This window comes from Pagrus major, chromosome 14, assembly GCF_040436345.1.
Source record: "Pagrus major chromosome 14, Pma_NU_1.0".
Taxonomy (NCBI): Eukaryota; Metazoa; Chordata; class Actinopteri; order Spariformes; family Sparidae; genus Pagrus; species Pagrus major.
Window position 1 is genome coordinate 24,117,690 of NC_133228.1, and position 21,037 is coordinate 24,138,726.

General features: G+C 42.1%; 1 protein-coding gene across 1 annotated transcript in view; it reads right to left on the reverse strand.

Moving 5' to 3' along the window:
• The window catches only part of LOC141008175 (thyrotropin-releasing hormone-degrading ectoenzyme-like), a 188,517-nt gene that overhangs the window by 156,939 nt on the left and 10,541 nt on the right, over positions 1-21,037 (reverse strand). Inside the window, exons 2-3 of the mRNA XM_073480421.1 lie at positions 18,582-18,650; positions 6,468-6,712 (exon numbers count right to left, since the gene is read on the reverse strand). Of these exons, the coding sequence (XP_073336522.1) occupies positions 6,468-6,712; positions 18,582-18,650 (314 nt within the window). The remainder of the gene's footprint in view (positions 1-6,467; positions 6,713-18,581; positions 18,651-21,037) is intronic.

Sequence of the window (21,037 nt, forward strand, 5' to 3'; positions counted from 1 at the left end):
AATGATCCAAACTGATGAAGCTGAACCAAAGATATCACCTTTTTTTATCCACACATGCTTCTTCCTTTTAAAACCTGGAGCCTACATTACCCACAATGCAACTGAGCCACGAAGTGACATCACTGGAGGTGATTTATAAGATTACAGAAGTTTCCTCTGGAGCCACAAAAGTCTTTATAATCCTGTACTTGTTTCACACACAAAGTGGTAAACACACTAACTTGGTGGAGTAACCCTTTAAAATCTCAGCCAATCACATCACTGGTTTCATCCTCCTGAAACCAGCCCGGTCAGAGGAATCAAATGTTGGCTTTTTTTATGTTTTGCAAACCATGAATACGTTCAAATTTGTCAAACGAGGCGAGGGGATGGTGATACAGCGAGGCGAGCGGGCGGCCAAGCCAGAGACCGCTGTTCAAGACCGTGTTTCAACATTTGGAAGCCTTGGACACCTGAACGTTTTCCAGCCATGTTCGTGTCAACAAATCAAGGCATTATCAGCCGAAACATGACCCAAACAGAGGCTGGTGTAAGTGGTTCACGAGAGTTTCTGTTTATGAAATCACTCATTGGCGGTTGCAAGCCACAGGGCGGGCACAGAATCTCCTAACTGGTCAAATGAGCTGTCAATCAATAGTTAAGAGGTCAGCTGCCATCTTAGGGATCTGGTTTCGCTTTCAAATGATGACGTTTTTTACCAGAAAGAAGCAAAACATCCTCGATCGCAGTTACTTAATGAAATAAAATAAAATGTTGGCGATTCAAGTGACTGCAAACCGGAAGACCAAGAGAATAAAAAGAGCCGGAGCGCCGCCATTTTGTAAATAACTGTAACTTTACGCTCTCTTTGTCTCATTTACTGAACACACAATGTATTGATTCATATTTTAGTTAAGCTGTGACTGTGGGCAACATATTGACAGAGTTTAATCCTGTGAGCTAGAAACAGACCTACTATCAGAAGAGCTACTCTGCTACAGTCCTCTATACATTATCTGTGTACTGATGTCACGTGTCAGGTGACCAGCAGACAGCAGGTCAGTGGAGTGTGCACAGACGCTGCTGTAGAGACGCTTCAGACTGGTCCCACTGGAAACCACCTCCGCAACTCAGCTTTACATCATTTGCATAAAGATAAACACGAAACTCAAACAGTGATACTGTGTGTGTGTGTGTGTGTGTGTGTGTGTGTGTGTGCGTGTGTGCCTCTGCTAATTAATTCTCCCCTCCCAGCATTTAAGCGTTTAAGTCCAGCCTGGGGTTTATAGTAACTCTGGATATTAAACCAATCTATGTGTGTGTGTGTGTATGTGTTAGCATTAGCCACACAGATGCATAATGCTAATCCTTAAGCTAACACACACGAACACACACACACACTCAGCAGTGTATAAGATGGACGGTTGAAGTCTCTCGACGTTTGAATCTGACATTTTGTTTCTGAATGAAATTATTTAAAATAAATAATCAGCTGTGATTTTTTACTACGTGTCTTTTTTGCTCGGCTGGATAGTCACCAGATTAACATATTTATGAAGCGAGACTGGCACCTTTAAACAGCCTTAGTCATCTTTCCTCATGATGTGTCTGGAAACATCCATACGTATTTATTCCAGCAGTTTATTTTAATAATTCTCACCCACTCTCTCAGCAATAATGTCAAATTCATTGTCACGCTCACATCTCAAAACAGAGTTAACACTCATTTTGTTATCGAGTTCCTTTAGTGAAATTTTGTTATTAGGATACACATATTAACCATTGACTAGGTCACACCTGAAATGTTTGAGCTCTCTTAAGCTGCCAATGTTAGCAGCAGCTGTTTGTGAACACACTGTCTGCTTCAAATAACCAGTAACCACTATCGCCAGACTCCCTTAACAAATTTCTTGATTTTAAGAGTTGTTGAGTGGAAGAAATGTTAGAAGAAATGTGTGAAATTACAATGACAAATTATAAATCATTGGTGCCTTCTTGTAAATTCGGCATTAAATACACAACATGAAGTTGTTTGTTTCCTTGTAAAAAGTGTCAGTTTGTACCAGCCTGTCTGCTTCTGTGTCTTACCTGCCAGCATTTAGCAGCTGTTTGAATACACTGTTTCAACTGATTTTCACAAACTATTTGAAAGAAGACATTTTATTGATGCCAAACATGTCACATTTTAAAAATACAGTAAACAGTAACCAATATAGGCAATTTCTTTGTCATTTGTGGTGAAAGTCGCCAGACTCCCTTAAAAAACACTCAATTTAGTGAGTTGTTGAGTTAGGAGAAACTTTACAAACTTAATGAAACGCTGTCTCTAATAAATTCTTAATTATTTTGGCCTTATTGTTAATTCGGCAAATGTTCTGTCCTTTCTTTGTGTAAAAACCATCAACCAAAAACGGGTCTGTTTGTCTCGTTGATGTATGTGTTTACTTGGACATAAATCGGAGAAGACAGATTAAATCCCAAGTGGTCGCATGTTAATACCAGGGATGAAAAGAGCCTATTGACACTTTAGTTACATGAAAATATTCCATATTTATTACGTGTTTTTCAAGGAGAATGACTGTTGTGGTTGTATACAAGTCCCATAATGAGCAAAGCGTATTAAATTGTAATTCATGTACAACAACATCCTTATACTATCAATATCAGTAATTAGGAGGTTATTGAGGGAAATCTCTTAGCTAATTGTGCTTAATAATGACAAATAAAGAGCCAATACTCATATGCATGCTAATAAGCAACTACCTAATGATTAATGTGTGTTCCCTAATATAAAGTGTTGCTCTTTTTTCTAATACCTTGTCTTACAAGTCTGTGTTCCTCTCCTACGGGATGTCAAAGGAATCAGATTAGTGCACAAAGTCGACAGTAACCAGGTTTCTGTCTGCCGCGGCATTACACTTTAACTAACAGGTTGTTGTGTTGTGATCGAGCTCTGCTGGTCCATCAGCTGCTGTATTGATCCGATATTGATCCAAACAGCAGCTAACAGTGAATATGGGAGCACTGCTGCTGGTTTACAGAGACTAAAGCTGACCGGTGAGGAGTTACAGCAAAGTGGTGTGTTAAAGTGTTTAAGTGTTCTGTCTCAATGTCGAGTCAGATAGAGACGGAAAATGTGTTTATATTCACCTTCTGGACAACTTTTATGTTAAAATACACAAATATTAAACACAACCTCATCACCAGAATAAATGTACTTTTCCTTCACATTTCTTTATGTTGCAACTTTACTTTTCTTTGCTGTTAAATTAATAATTCTACGCCATGTTTAGGCTCCGGTTAGGTTTAGGCACAAAAACCACTTGGTTATGGTTAGAAGAAGATCATGTTTTGGCATAAAAATACCTGGTATGGTCTCCACAAAAACGACTGCCTCCTTAAAAATATCCAGTAGTTTCATGCTTACGAATGTTGAAACACAGGCTTGAACAGTGGTCTCTGGCTTGGCAGCCTTCTTGCTTTGCTGTATCACTACCAACACCCCCTCCATCTCCTCATGTACATGTTATTTGACCATTTGACATGGTATATATGACATGTACAAATTTAAAACATATTTCCAGAAACTTGAACTGCCAACATTAATTATTATTAGCAGCAAAGGAGGAAGTCAGATTATGAAAAAGTACAAATAGCAAGTACGACAGGTTGTTTGGGCACTGGACTTTCAGCAGTTGACTGTTTGTGTATGTCACTTAAGTAAGTTAATTCTGAACTGAAGTTACATAACGTAGTTTATACAACCCAAAAGACGATGATTTCCTCAACCTAACTAAGACGTTTTCTCGCCTAAACCTAACCAAACAGCATCATTCTAGACTCCACCATCTTAAAGAGGTATTGAGACTAAAATCATGTGTACAATGTGTACTTCAACACGGAGCTAAATCTATCAAAATGTAGCTTCAACATCACAATCAGTCTTAAGAAATCTACAAATGACCTTGAATTTCATAATAAAACTCAGTAAAGGTCAACTGAATATTTCCTTTAAATAAATGTCAGGACATAATCTGGTTTGTCAGAACATCTTGTTGCTTTGTGTTTGTGTCTGTTATCAGTCATCTCAGTCACACAGCAGCATCTGTCCTGCTCCGTTCATCGACCCGTCAGAGGCATCGCTCTCCGACTCTACAGTTTGATAACATCTGTTTGTTGGAGGGTTTACTGTCTGCACAACAGAACCACATCACTGCTTTTAACAAAACACCTTTTAAAGCTACAGAAATACTGTTGATATTAGTCAGTTTAACAAAGCTGGACCGACCTTTGTGAAGCTCACGGTGGTGAAATGATGGATGACTAATCGATGAGTGAAATCATGAGGAAATGGATCTCTGACAGTGCTGATCATGGTTGAATTGTTCTTCAGGAAAAACAACAAATGTTTCCGGCTCAGAACATCTTGTTCCCTGTGTATCATTTATGATTTTAGTTGTATATCATTTAGTTTATGACACTGTTGACTAGTCTATTCCTAAACAGATGTCTTAATCTGCAAGAAAGTTTGGACACAAAAGTCAAAAACACGCAATCATGCATGTTTTATATTTACATGTTGTTCTACACGGTTACCTTCAGCTGTATTTTCTAAATATAGACGATTATTCACTGTTCTGGTTTGTGATCTCTCCATGTAATGATATGCTGACCACTGTTTTTAAGTTTTAAAGTCATCCGGAAAAGGTTCATGAAGTCAAACCCCGTTTTTGATGCACTTTATTGCTGGCAGTTTTTCTCCAACAATCATTCAGTGCATTTGCATCTAATGCAGCGTGTAATCCGGCACAATCTTACCTCATTGAATCAGCCTCACTGTTTACTGTTCGCTCTCCTACAGCCGTATCAGAGCTGGATTAAGTTACTGCTGATGTTAACAGAACATCCTACAGCTGCTTCTTTACACAACATTTTTGCTTTAACTCCTCATTCTGCAGTAAATACTGATGTGACAGTGTGATGTCTGTAGAAAAATGACAACGTCCACATAGAGATTGAATCCCTATCAATATAATATCCATTCAACGAGAGAAGCATTTCCAATACCGAGCAGCGACAGCAAAAGACACAAAAATGATGCCTGCCCACAAATGGGTGCTAGCGATCATAGCATTTAATGATAACAATACAAACAATATGCCATATAAAAGCTATATGTGGCTGCTGCTAATTTCATGTCATCAGCCCAGCCTCCACCCCAGCACCCATCTGTAGGCTCTCTACAGTCTGAAGAGTCTAAAATGATCATCATCGCTCCTCAATCTCTGCTTTTCCTGAACTTAACATGTTGCCTGGGGAGTGACAAAAATCAACTAGGGGTTAATTTGTACCCAATATGTCTCAACTCAAATCTCTCTAACGTTGCTCTGCTACATTTTACTGTATTATCCCTTTTATTTAATTCTATTTTTGGATTACTTTTTTTTTTGTATTCCTCTTTCTTTACCTGTTTTATCACTTTTATTCCTTTTACTTGTAGTTAATCATATTGACTTTTTCTGTTCTTACATTGTCTGTTCTGCCTTCTTGTTTTAACTCACCTTCGACGTGTTTTCCTTGTGTTTATTCTGTAATATTGTCTTCTTGAGCTTCCTGCTTTTGCTTGTTTGTCAAAGCTGTTTTTAAAAGGTGCTTTATGAATAAAGTTTATTTTTATTATTATTATTAGCGTCCAAAATAAAGCAAATTTTGTTGGACGGAAATTAAATATTTATTCTGTAACTTTTACTCTGAACCAGTGAGATCTGCTGATTCTTAATCTGAAGTATGAACCTTGTAGTTGCAGAGATTTCTGTTAATTTTTAGGCAAGTAACTTTCAGAGAATTTAGATTTTTTGAGGCCAGTTCTTGTCAGATTTTAAAAAATATAACACACTCATATGTGTATGTGAGTGTAATACAGAGAAAATACTGCATGTTTAATGACCTCAGGATTCAAAGTTTTTCAGTCCAGGGAGTCCTTATATGGTCGTGGCTTTGTTCCCCCTGTCCAATAAGAAGTGAGCGCTCCTGATTTCATCAATTAAATATGACTTTGTGTTTCTGTAATAACTGGAACAGACGTAGATAAAATGTTCTGTCCCTGCGGTATCTCACACACACACACACACAGATGGAGGCCACACAGACACAAAGTGAAATAATAAATGTATCAGCACACAGTCTGTTTCCCATCAGCACCGTGGGGAAGAAATCTGATGTGGAAACAACTCTGCAGCAGAGGCTTATGGGAAATTCATAAGGAAGGAATGAGTGCTGTGTGTGTGTGTGTGTGTGTGGTTTGATATGTGGAACACACACTCACACATGCACACACACACACACTGTGAGCGGCTTGTGTGAGTTAATCAATGTCGTGGATGTGAAGCGTTGACCTTTTCTAGTTGAACCACCTGCTGCTGCAGGAAAAATTAGTGTGTTTCAGTGTGTGTGTGTGTGTGTGTCAGTGTGTGTTTCAGTGTGTGTACCGTCTCTCTCTCTGCAGGGTGTAGGAGCTCCTGAAGAAGCCCAGCAGCTCGTCCTCGATGGCGGCGTCGAAGCTCACGTTCAGCCGGTAAACCCTCATCGGCTTCAGCTCGCGGTGCAGCACCACCACGTACATCTGATTGGCCGGGTAGGGGAAGTGGCGGTGAATGCGCATCACTCCGCCCCCTGGCCTGTTGGCTTGACGGCCACCGGCGCTGCCTTCTGCTGTGACAGACACCCGGTCCACCTGAAGGGAGGAAGAAGAGGAGGCAGGATGATGAACAAACCTGTAGCCTCAGTCTCATTTGAACTTGATTCCATTTTTCGTTGGTGGTTTCGTTTATGTATGTGCTACATATATAATTCAGGATCTTAAATATTCAAATCGGCTTTGCAAATGTTTAATGAGGAAGGGAATCATTCGTTCTCGTGGGTTCAGACATTTGCTTTTATTAGTAATGATAAATGTAGCTTTTAAAAGATGTATGATTAGAGTTAAGAGCTACTTCAGATCATCAACTTGTGTTTGCTGCTCTCTCGCTGAAACATATCAAATACAAACTGCTGTACAGGAACAGCTACAAATTATTTGTTGCTGCTGCTGATACCCAGCTTCCATTTATGGGCTTGCTAAACAGTATAAAATCCCCTGGTGGGAAATTAATGATTGTCACTCCCCAATCTTTGCCTTTTCTGAGCTTAACATGTTGCCTGGGGAGTGACAAAAATGAATATGGGGCGGTAACTCGGTACACTAACAGCTACAAACACGTGGCTGCTGCTGCTAAAGTCATATCATAAGCCCAGCCTCCACCCCACCCCTAAATGATCATTGTCACTCCCCAATCTCTGCTTTTCCTGAGTTTAACATGTTTGCCTGGGAAGTGACCAAAATCAACTAGGGGCGAATTTGTACCCATTTAAACTGCAGTACAGTAACGTTTGCAAACACTTGTCGCTGTTGCTGACGTCATATCAGAAGCTCCGCCTCCACCCCAGCATCAGGCTTCATCACGTATGTGGAGGAAGCTTGTCGTTAATTATGTCGCGTGTTTACAGGAGGGATGTAACACCAGAGAGCTTCTTCTTCTCTGTGTTTCTTGTGTGATTGAAAGTAGATGGAAGGTGTAGAGTGAGGGCAGTTTGTCTACAAGTTAATCAATCTTGGATGTCTTGATTTAAGTAAATAAAAATTCATACGGATAAAAAATTACATTCAAAAAAGACAAAATGTCTCCAAATATACTTGATCGGACCACCCAAGTAAAGCACATGTGTGGGAAACACTGACTTCAGATAAATTAATTGATCTAACTACAACAACAAAGCCTTAAACAGTGTCAACAGGTGCTGAAGGTAGAAGGTTGAACATGTTTCAACTACTGTCAGTCAGCTTCACTGTGAACAGCGCCCTCTGTTGTTCAGGTCAGTCAGCGCAGTCACATAACAATCAAAAAACCTCACAACAGAGTGAAATGCTGTACTTCAAAGTTAGAAATTTGCAGCAGTCTCAGCACCTTTACAGTTTGTTTGATGAAAGCCGTTGCTATGCAACGCCTGATTTGCTGCGAGCTGCGATTTGAAATGCTGGACTCGACCACGGTGACGTGACCTGGTCCACGCTGCAGGCAGCTTCGAAGAGTTCAAAAGAAGCAAAGCGTGTCTGACAGCTGAAATGAAGCAAGCAAGCAAGACAGAACGAATATCAGCCAGTTTACCAAAGTTCATCCATATTTCATTCTGAGGCTGCCGAGTCAAACTGACCACGATGATGAAGAAGATCGTGATGAAGATGATGAAACAGCACCGACAGACTGTGAATGAAGAAGAGCAGCAAACCCTCGCAGGTGTTTTCACTTATCCTGACTGATTAGACCTGAGCTTATAATGAAGATGGTGGGGATTTGCAAGTAATTAAATGCAGTGTCGTCAAACTCACTGCACTCAAGGAAATCATCAAGGTACGAGTCCTCCCACCAAACAGCTGCTACAGGAAGTGAGGAAAATGTCAGTAAAAGACAGAAACTGTGGTGTTTGGGGGAAACGCAGAATTACATTTCATCTGTTCTACTCTTTGAGCTCAGTCCCATCAGAATTTATGATAGCAGAGTTTTGGACCAAAGTCAGTTCATTTGAATGGATGAGCTGACTTTCATTGTGGAAAACTAACTTTCATTTTAAGTTCAACTCTGATCTTTGAGCTGTTGAACTTCAAAATGTCCTGACAGTGCAGATCTTCAAGAGAAACAAGAAAGCCAGAGAGTCCGGACTGAAGAGATGTGGACTCGAGCCGGTGTTGTGATGACTTGTAACCTGACTCAACTGAAAATAAATGACTCAAGTCTTGACACGATGAAAGAAATCTACACCAGCACTTGCAAACATCATTAATCAGAAACTGAGAGGATCAAACTAACCCTCTGAGATGAGCAGCAACGCCTGATTGGAAGATGCCCGGCAACGATGAGAACCATTAGGTCTCTATCAGCAGCCCTCGGCCAATCAAACACTGGGTGTGTGTGTCTGTATCTGTTTCTGTGAGTGTGTGTTCGCTCTTTGATGAATGAACTGATCAATACGAACAGAGAGCCTGCTGACACAGAGAGGAAACATTGGGGATTAAAAGGATGTTTTTTCAAGGCTTTCTGGCGAGTCAGCGAACGCACCGCCATGCTCCGTGATGCCTTCAAATGTTCCTCCCGACCAAAATGCCTTTTTAATTGTTTGTTTATTGGTTTGATTTCTGGCCTGATCTCATCCCTGTCAGACATTGCTGCAGTTTGAATATTCTATCTTTTTAGATCACATCTCTCTGGTCAATGATGCGACCCTGGGATTGACCTTCAAACGCCAACGAGGTCGCTGCAAGTTCATCTGTTCTGTAACCAATCGCTGCTCAGGAGGAAGGAAATCACCCCAAGAACTGGTGATAGCTCAGCAGGCATTGTTGAGGATTGTAGTTCAAGTGATAAAACATGCACATGTAAAAGCACCATGATGATGCTTTTAGCATTTTCCCACTTTGGTTTTGTTGAACGCTGAATTCATTTTGGACTCGTGACATTCCTTTGACTCGGAGAATAAAGCACTTTGTGCAGCAGGAGTATTTTCTCCCTCCTCTTTTCTACCAGCAGGTTGTATTTTTATCCACATTTGTGTTTTTGGCCTTTTCACACCCTGACCATTTTTCTTTTAATAATGCATCGACTCTGAGGGAACCTTAGGAGACCTGCCTGGCGCCCAACAACACCTCTTAATTCACAGTGTGCTCGCATGCAAACAAAAAAGGGAGCTGCAGGGTTTTTAATTGGCCTCTGCCCAAAATAGACAGATTTATCTTTCTCTCACATTAGCTGAGATGACCGGCCTGAAAAATCACGTTGCTCGGGCGTTTCTCTGAGGCTTTCTCTCACCGCGCACACGTCTCGGGGAAATTTGGCTGAAACAGCAACTTTGATGGTTAATTAGCCTCGTTAAGGAAATCTCTGAGGCCAAATCTGGAAATAAACATTCTTTGTTAGAGAGCGGCGTTTGTTTTCCAGCACACAGAGCAGACCTGGATGCAAACGAGGCTTTGTTTGGAGAGAATCATCAGGAAAGTTATCAACAGAATCAAACTGTGTACATCCACAAGCGGCGAGGCATCCGCTGTCCGCCGTCTGTGCATTATGGTATGGACATCTGATTGGACGACAGAGGGGAAGGGGGCGGGGTTTGGAGCAGGTGCAACAGACTCATTGGTCATTGCTGACAGAATTCTCTCCAGGTGATATTCACTACAGCTACAACACCAACGCTACGCCCTCTGAATAACACAGTACATCTAAAAATAAACTCTTTGGTTCAGTGCTGAGGTGCTCAGGAGTCGTCTGGCGTCGTGAAATAATTATATTCAATATGTGCGCGTCATCTGAAAACATCAATTTTTCAATACATGTGCACTTTCGGAGCTGAGCCAGGCACAATACCTGAATTTTAAACTTTGATACAATACTAGAAATTAAAAAAAACAATCACACAGCAAAAAGAAAAAGCAAGTCTTAGGCTCACAAAATAAGATTTCTTTCCTATTTTTGTTTTCCTGACACAGTAAAGTCACTGAACACTCACTCACACATTTGAGTCACAGCTTGGTTCAGGTGCTGGACGGGTCGTCAACAGGACTTTTCTTCCAGCGACCAAATTCAAGTCCCGTTTGTGACCAAGAGTCAAGATTGTTCTTAAGTTGCGTTACGTGACGTGAGTTACGCCACTTACAAGTTACGAGACTAAACATGATTGTTTAAAGGGGCACTGTGTCGTTTGAGAAGAAATTCAAACTCAGAATTTTAATATTTATGATATTAACAAGGTAATAATACAAAGTCAGAAATATGTATTTTTTTCCCCAGAACTTTGTTTGAAGCTAGAAAGCTGGCAGGGTCTGCCACATATAAACAAAGTAGAACAGTATAAACTGTGTTGTCCTTTAAGGTCAGTTTGTTTATTCAGTCATGAAAACAAAGAGTTTGTTTATTTAAAATCAGCCAACGACGATCTTTCTCTTTTCATTAACATTTCTTTACCCAAAACTACAGACTGCTCCTTTAAACCCAAAGTATAATCATTTCCCAAACAAAAACAAACTATTTTTTGCGCCTTACCCTCATCAAATTTAATGATATGTTGTAAAATGTGAACTGTTTCTCAGAAAGCTTTATTTTGAAAGTCTAACCAGACGTTGTATATGTCATATTATTGTTAACTTGACTGTGGAGCCCGTCACGTAAAAAACCCGTCTGTTTTCTTTATCTTACGAATTATCATCATGAAGATGCCTCATCGCTTTTTGGTTTTTATTGACTTTGTGCCTTATTTTGTTATTTTATCTGTAAATTCCTGTGTTTTGTGTAATCTGCTTTTAGAGGCACTTTGGTTAACGTTTGTTGTTTTTAAACGTGCTGTTGAAATGAACTTCCCAGAGGATGGCTGTCGAACCCTCAGACTTTGATGTTGACCTCGAGCCAAAACTTTCCATGTTTACAAGAAATACGAACATCAAATATGGAGATTTATATTACATTTAATGAGTGCATTGGTGCTCTGTATGGGGTCGGATCTGAGAGATTTTTTATTTTTGGTTTACTACTGGTAATGTTCTGACGGCTCAAAAAAAAAAAAACACTAACGCCCACTAACATCGGGCTTTTGTCCTTAATGGGAAAAGGGTACAATAGTTCCTGGGTCAAATGACTGTGCATTATGTAGCTCAGCTCCAACTCTGATCGGCAATCAGATGAGCTCATTTTTGCCTGTTTATTGGCACATTGCTGCCAAGCCACTGACCACAGTTCATGACTGCGTTTCAATATTCAATAGTGTAAAACAACAGGGTATTTTTGTGGTGACAAAACCGTCCATTTTTACCGAGACATCTGGACATCTCCAGACGTGTTTGTGCCGATCTTTTCCGAACCCTAACCAAGTGTTTTTTCACGTTGTCGTAACATAAAATTGAACATTTTACCTCAAGAAATATAAAGTTGCAAAATATCTGTTACCTGTCGCAAACTCGATAGCGATCAGTGCCGAATCGAGACGCTAACTCAAACTAAAAGTAGTCGCGATGTCAGTGAAACCACCAACAAGCTGATATTGTTTGCTGATGGTGTGTCAAAGATCTCGCAAAGATAACTGAAGTTCACCACATCAAACCGTACCTCGAGGCGGTCAGTGTGCAGCACGATGAACCTGGTGGCGTTGACGCACTCCAGCTCGATGCTGACCTCTCCGGAGAAGGTGAAGTTGTCCATGTAGACGGCGAGCTGCAGGTCGTAGTGCCGCGGCCTCAACGAACCCGGCAGCCTGGAGTTCTTCCACGGCTGGACCCCCTCCTCGTCCGCCCTCTCGCCCGTCCTCTCCCCTTTACTGCCGTTCAACTTGGCCGACCCTCCGCTGCCTCTCGAACCGGACTCCCCAGCGGCTCCGTCGCGATCTCGTCCGGCACACTCCTCGAAGCGGACGCTGAGCACCACAGCCACCGCCGTGACTATGATGAGGGTGAGGATGGACAGAGCGAAGCCCAGCACCATTCGTTTGTGCACCGTGATGTGGCGCTCGGTGGTTCGAGGCCGGACCACCACCGACTCGGCCCACTGGTCCGAGAGGCCACGGCCGTTCCGCATGGCGCCGGGGCTGCTGTCGTTTAGACCCATTTAGCTGAATGTGTCACTCTGACGGCAAAGAAATGTCCTCGAGGTTCAGGGTCAGAAGCGCTTCTGCTTCAGAAAACCACTCATTTATGCTCAGGTCAGATTCCAGCGTGTTTACAGACCATTTACTGTGAAAAAAGAGACGCTCCTGTGTTTTGGATCACTCCAAAAGATTCTCGGTCCGTCAAGCCTCCAGCCAGCGAGGCTGAAACTCCAGCAGTTATCTCTCTGAAAAACCTGAACTCTGACCTGAACCGCCGTGAAACGTCCTTCAGCTCTCAGAGTCGAGATGGAAAATCAACACCGCGGCGCGTCTTACATTTCAGCCAACACGACTGACAAACCAGAAAGAATGAGATGGTCGTGTGCGTTTTGGTTTTGCGGTGAGGAGGAAAAAAAAATCAATGTTGCATGGCTCGATTTCAAGTTCTAGAGGAGGATGAGGAGGAGGACGAGGAGGAGGTGGAGGAGGAGGTATACTGTTGAGGATGTGGCTATACAGTGAGCGTACCATCCATAAAGTTTCACCGGGAATCAGCTGGATGAGATGAACTCCACACGACCACAGAGAGACGTGTTGGCTGTGAATGAAGCCTCGTTAAAGCCGGATTAATCACAGATTATGTATTAAAATCCACATTTTCATCACTTTAAGACAGAGATCCTAAACCAAAGCGCAAACCAACACAGGAGATTTAAAAGCTGCAGGTTGTCGTCCCCGGGTAGCTATAAAGTTAATTTCTTCAGAGTTAAAGCACTTCCACGCCTGCAGTGAAGCATAAATGCAGCCCTATAGGACTATTATGGGATTATTATGATGATTCAGAGGGAGATGAAAACACCTTACAGGACATTAAGGTCAGTATAAGGAGCCTCGGACGTACAAGAAGAAGTAGATCTGAGATTATTTTGATTACATTTCGCTTTTATAGTCCGGTGAGAGAGGGTTTTTTTTTTTTTTTTGATGAGTTCACAACTCACAAGCCAATATTTTGTATTATATTTTCATTTTTGTAAAGAAATTTGAGTTTGGGCTCAAAAATTTTATCTTTTTCCGACAATTTTTTGCCAAAAATGTAAAGAAATCACCAAATCTCTCTGTTTTCAGTTGATTTTACATGAAAATTAACCAGTTTAGAGTTTAAACTTGAGGAAACAGAGTCAAGTGTCTCCACGTGTCTCTCTGTTTGGAAGTTAAATGAGGTTTTACGCCTTTTTTGAACCATTTAATTGATTTATCTTCAAAAAGCAGATGTGTGCTGAGGGTAATAACTCTCTCTCTGCAGTCTTAACCTGTGTCTCTCGTCCCGGGTCTCTCTTGAGGGGGTTAAGTGGATAATTTACGGCCAGCACGTGGGTTCATTTCGCTCCGGACCCCCCGAGCTTCACGGCTGATGGATGAAAAATGGATTAAAAATGATTGATACCCAGGAATGTATTGATCTTAGAGAGGACGGAACAAAAGGACAGAAGAAGCGTTCAAATCCATCAATTAGTCCGTTTTGTTCATGACACTTCCGGTAACTTCTCTCGACCCAGTTGGGACGCGGTGAGACCCGGGTCCGGTCGGGTCCCTGGGGGATCAGGGACCTCCCGGTGGTCGTGATCCGTTAAAAATAAAGCCGCTTGTTTGAACACCTGCCCCCCTCCTCCTCCTCCTCCTTCTTCTTCTTCTGCTGTGTTATCACCTCAGGAGGATGCTGAGCTGACCATCAGTCCGGATGGAGTCGGGTCCACCCGGGACCGTCCGAGGGTCCGTCCACAGATCCGCCGTTTAACGCCAAGAAATCCGTTTCTGATCAGTTTGACCGTCAGAGACAAAGTGATCGATCCGAACCCACACGTCACAGATGGATCAGGATCCCGCTCAACGCACAGTAATCCCTCCAGAACCACCGGATCCGTTTCCGCGCAGTCCAAAGTGGAAATATCCCGGGTCAGCGCCGGGCTCCAGCCCCTCCGGTGCTCCCGTTATTAAACCGGATCCTCCTCAACTTTTTAGCCCGCGGAGAGCTGCTGCCGCTGCGGCTCCTCTCCTCCCTCTGCTCCCGGTGGTGATGAGGAGGGTGGAGATGATGGAGGTGAAGCTCCTGTCAGCATCCCTCCATCCGTCCGCCGAGGAGGAGGAGGAGGAGGAGGAGGAAGAGGAAGAGGATGGTGATGGTGAGGAGGACTGAGGAAGAGTCTCGTGCGGTCCGCTCAGACCGAGAGGCACGCGCTGACTGAGAGAGAGAGAGCGACTGAGGGAGAGCGAGGGGGGAGAGAGAGAGTGACTGAGGGAGAGCGAGGGGGGAGAGAGAGAGGGGAGAGAGAGTGACTGAGGGAGAGCGACTGAGGGAGAGCGAGGGGGGAGAGAGAGCGACTGAGGGAGAGCGACTGAGGGAGAGCGAGGGGGGAGAGAGACTAAAAGAGAGAGTGAGGGGAGAGTAAGTAAGAGAGAGAGTGTGTGTGTGTATATATGTGTGTGTGTGTGTGTGTGTGTGTGTGTGTGTGTGTGTGTATGTGTGTGTGTGTGTGTATATATGTGTGTGTGTGTGTGTGTGTGTGTGTGTGTGTGTGTGTGTGTGTGTGTGTGTGTTGAATAGAGGCTACACCCTCTCCTCTCTCGTCTCTTCTACTCTGTTCTGTTCGATTCTCTCTGGATTCACTCCAAAACCAGACAAAAGAAAATTAATGATGAAAGAAAAGTGAGTCGCTGTCACACACACACACATAGACACACACACACACACAGAGAGAGAGAGAGACACACACACACACTCACACACCTCTACCAGAGGTGGCTGGTTGGCCCGTTTCTTTTGTAGATTTCTCCGCTAATTCAGCTACAAACACGTTTCATTTCCTGTAACTTCTCCACAGTAAAAGTAATTTAGTCATTTAAAAGCTTTTATTGTGAAGCAGTGTTACAGGAAATGTTGTGTGTTCAGCAGCAGTAACTAAACACGACTCCTGAAGCACCTGAAAGAACACGACGAAACAGTAAAACACAGCAGATGTTTGGGCGAGCGCAGTCACCAGTTCATCACAGGGCTGACACGACCAACTCTCCTTTCACGTAACTGCAATTGTTAATGTCTCCACCACAGCATCCAGAACATCTTTACAGAGACCTGTCTCCACCTCAACATCCACAACATCTTTACAGAGACCTGTCTCCACCACAACATCCAGAAGATCTTTACAGAGACCTGTCTCCACCTCAACATCCAGAACATCTTTACAGAGACCTGTCTCCACCTCAACATCCAGAACATCTTTACAGAGACCTGTCTCCACCACAGCATCCAGAACATCTTTACAGAGACCTGTCTCCACCACAGCATCCAGAACATCTTTACAGAGATCTGTCTCCACCACAACATCTTTACAGAGACCTGGCTCCACCACAACATCTTTACAGAGACCTGTCTCCACCACAACATCCAGGACATCTTCACAGGGACCTGTCTCCACCACAACACCCAGAACATCTTCACAGAGACCTATCTCCACCACAGCATCCAGGAACATCTTCACAGAGACCTGTCTACACCACAACATCCAGGACATCTTTACAGAGACCTGTCTCCACCACGACATCCATGACATCTTCACAGAGACCTGTCTACACCACAACATCCATGACATCTTCACAGAGACCTGTCTACACCACAACATCCAGGAACATCTTTACAGAGACCTGTCTCCACCACAACATCCAGAATGTCTTTACAGAGACCCGTCTCCACCACAGCATCCAGAACATCTTTACAGAGACCTGTCTCCACCACAACATCTTTACAGAGACCTGTCTCCACCACAACAACCTAGAACATCAGTCTTTTAATAAGAAGATACCGACCATATTATCATCACTATCTTGTTGCTGTTGTGCAGCCCTGTGTTGTGTAATGATGAATAAATTGATGAATGATGAACATATCAAACAAAAATGTACACATCAGCCTGTAACAGACACCAGACACTCAGTGTACCAGCAGACCTGCATGAACATCCCCTGCAACGAAGTAAAATTAGTTTTACTGATGAGGAGGTATTTTTAGTTTATCAAAGGATTTAAGGACTTATTTTTTTCCATTTGTGTTGTTGAGCCACGCATCAGTGAGGGAGAGAGAAACTGACATGTGACTCACTGACTGTGTCACTGCTGCCGGAGGAAAATATTGACAGATTTCCCAAACCAAACACACACACACACACACACACACACACACACACTGCTATTCCCATGTCAGTGAATGACGCCCACAGATTGTACTGCTATGAAAGGTAAGTCCATAATCTGTTCATCAACATGCAAGCAGAACATAGTGTGTGTGTGTGTGTGTGTGTGTGTGTGTGTGTGTGTGTGTGTGTGCGTGTGTGTGTCAACAGTTAATTCCAACATGATCCTGTGATCCCTGTTTGAGAGAAAACACAGTGAAAATGTTTTTTAATGAATAAATTATTCAGAGAGTAAGAGAGAGTGTTTATGACGTAGAGATGAAGGTGGTGAGACACTCATCATCACAATTTCTAAAAGCGTAAATATTTCAAAGGCTTATTAATAAACTTATAGATTCATCTTATATTGATGATATAGTTATCAACACAGGTAGTGACTATTATGACATGGTTATTTGTAGTTTCAATATAATGTTTTTCATGTATTTGAAGATTGATTTTACATCAATGCAGTGGCGGACTCAGGATTTTTGAGGGGCATGGGCGACAAAATAAAAAAGGGCACCAGCGTGCAGTAAGTCCCGATTATTTATAGTGAAGAGAGGGCACCATGTTTTATCTACCGAAGGGGCATCCAGGAGGGCACTTTATCATGTTTAATCTACCGAAGGGGCATCCAGGAGGGCACTTTATCATGTTTAATGTACCGAAGGGGCATCCAGGAGGGCATTTTATCATGTTTTATCTAACATATGGGCATCCAGGAGGGCACTTTATCATGTTTTATCTAACATATGGGCATCCAGGAGGGCCCTTTATCATGTTTTGTCTACAATAGGGGCATCCAGGGGGGCACTTTATCATGTTTTATCTACAATAGGGGCATCCAGGAGGGCCCTTTATCATGTTTAATCTACCATATGGGCATCCAGGAGGGCACTTTATCATGTTTAATCTACCATATGGGCATCTAGGGGGGCACTTTATCATTCTTCTCTTTTTTGTTGTTGTTTTTTTGTTTTGTTTTTTCGAACATGGGGACAATGTTGAAGTGCCCTAGGGCGCTCTTCCAGTTCACTTTAAATGTATCATGACTTTCTGCACGCTGGTGGCCCACTGCATACAGCTGGTGCCCTTTTTATTACCCAGTCCACCACTGGCTGTAAAATATGAGAATATTCAGTGTACTACTATGCTGGTATGTTTTATTGCTGTTGGTTTTATATTAATTAAGTATATTAATAAAAAGGTAAAATAATGTTTATGTCATCTTTGTTGTGTGCAGTTACCATAGTTACATGTGTCAAAAGGCACCATTCACCAGAGTTAATGGTGCTAATGGATCACACAGTGCCGGTGTCTCTTTACTCTGGAGTGATGCAGGTGACTCAGTGTCAGTGAATCCAGCTGTTGTTCCTCTGGCTCAGACACACTCCACTGCAGAACCACCTAATTAAATAGAAGCTGGACTCTTTACTAAAATGCTGTTAACTCACTGAGATGTTGTGAGGAGCAGATAAATCATGAATGCACTGATATTTCATGAAAACTGCGATCATTCTTATCAACAGCAACACAAAAGAGAGCCGACTTTTTATAAAGGTCACAGTGCTGCGTGTTTTTATAATCTGTTCCAGGTGTTTTGTTGTCACAGCTGGACATGCAGAGCAACAGGTGTTGGATGAAAAATCTGATTACAGAAATTCAAATAGAAGCAAAGTAAAAGCCAGTGTGAGTGTCAACGGGCTGGTTAGTTACCTGCAGGGCCGGTGAAGGAGAGTGGACACAGGTGAGGCAGTGGGCGGAGTTGGACAGGTAAGTGCAGAGCTGATGAGGGAAGTGAGGACAGGTGTGTGGGTGGGTGTGGCAGGCAGGTAATCAGGTGAGGAGGGAAAGTCCGGGGACATCTGGTGGACAAGAGGAGAAATGTAACTGTAGGTAACTGTCCTCTGAGCTGGAGAAAGGCCTGCAGGTGATCTGACAAATAATGTGTCGATAACACAATAAATATATCCTGTGAAGGAAGTTCTGGAAAGGTTGAACTGAATATTGATTATTATTCCTGTGACATTGTAAAGAAACTGTTTTCACTTGTTTTTCTGTGAAAGTACTTGAAAATATGATGGAATCATGTGCAAAATTATCTTTACAATAATTTCATTCAATCTTTTATAATTTCTTTTGGTACATTTCATATTTATAAAGTGAAATGGTCAGACAGAAAGCCAACTTTAATATTTTACTCTGCCACCTTCCTAGAAAACCTCAAAACAGAAAAGCTGCAGAAACTAACTCTAATTTTTAAAATCTACAGAATATTTTTGTGTTCTTTTGTTTTGTCACCCGGCGCCGTTTCTTCTTTCTTGTTGTTTTATGTGTACATGATGTGTGAAGTGTATTGTGACTGTTTAATAAAGAACAAAAAACAAGTGGAGAATGACAATAAAAGTGTCAAAGTGGAATGTAATGTGACTGGCTGCAGGCACGGACAGGCATTTGGCTGCTTCTTGTATAATTTCAGCAGCTTTGTAGAGAAAAAAAACAGGTAACGTTCACTAACAGTACGAACATTAGATATAAGTGTTGGCTGCTGATACAGTTTCACCATGTTGAGCTTCGTGTTAGTTAATTTGTCCGTTCATGTTTTCTTTCATTTTATTATTTTGTTCTTATTTGTCGACAAAGTTCCACTTTTTATTTCATTTTCTTCTCATTTCAGTCACAAAACAAGAAACATCAACACATATTTTTCTCCACAGTTTTATTTGTTGACATGTAAAAACTGTTTCCGACACAATTATAATAAAAAACTTCCCTGCTGTGAAAATAAAAAGCTTCTTCGAGGACGAGCTCACAAAATGTTTCAAATAGTTTGTTAGAAAATCACAAATCAAATTCAAATATTTACTTGAACGTCCTGCAGCTGCTGTTTCACCTCGTCCGTCACCAACACGCCGTGAAACACGTTTTCTGCTGCTGGTGTGTGTGTGTGTGTGTGTGTGTGTGTGTGTGTGTGTGTGTGTGTGTGTGTGTGTGTGTGTGTGTGATGAAGGTCAGGTGCTCCCCTGCTGTTGCCAAGGTGACACTGACCGACGTCCAGCTCATCAACATTCACACCGCCAGCTGTTTGATTGGCTATTGACACAGCCTGCCAAGCGTTTGATTGGCTATCACATGAGCCATTAATTTTACAACAATTGGCGATTTCCCGCCCATCTGTCTCAGGATGTGTGTGTGTTTCTACGTGTGTGTGTGTGTGAATGTCTGCTTTTAAACTATCTGTTATCTGACACACGCAGTCAAAGTGTGTATGTGTGTGTGTTGGTCAGATTTATGTCATGTTCAGTGAAGCTCACTGTTAGCTTTTATCTCTGTCGGTCAGATGGTTCGGTGGTCGATGCTTTCCTCCAGCCAGAGGCGGCAGGACGGTGACATGAGTCCAAAACTTTGTTTCAGAAAACTACTCGACATGGCCAGAAGTTTGTGGACGCCCAAATATTTCACCAATGTGTGATTAATGCCTGAACTCTTCTGGTTTCAGGCTTTTTCCAGAGGTTTTTTTTATTATATTTACTTTTACTTAAAGGAACAGTTCACCCAAAGATGTGAATCCAGTCATCATCTCCTCCCTACATTGCTGATATAAAGTCAGGTGAAGTTTCGTCGTCCACAAAACATTTCTGGAGCTTCACAGCAAAACAGCAGCATTCTGCTAAACGACTGAAGTAGATGGGGACTTGTTTTAAAATGGAAAAAACAACCAAAGAAACATAAAATGGCTCCACACTTCTCGTCTGGTGTGATCCACGTCTCCAACCTGATCTGAAAAGACGTTTTAAAGCTGAAATCTTCACTGTAGCTGTACAGACACCAAACTCTCCACTTGTATTCCCATCTATACTCTGAAGGTTTTTACAGAGAGGTGTGTTCATATTTCATTCACAACCTGATTTATAAAACATTTTCTCCTGCAAACATGATGAAAAAATGTTTTTTGTGTGGCTGTTGGCAATATTTTCTGATTTATGGAGCGATAAAAAAAAAAACTTTGACTCGACTACGTCAACAAAAATGGAACAACAGTTTTGAACCTGGCTTTATCAACGGTCACATTTCTGTCCCAGAAATTCATGCAAATTTGTGCATTTTTAACTTAATAATGCATGATACATTTGCATTGTTAAACATACAATTTCGGAAAACTTGTAATACAT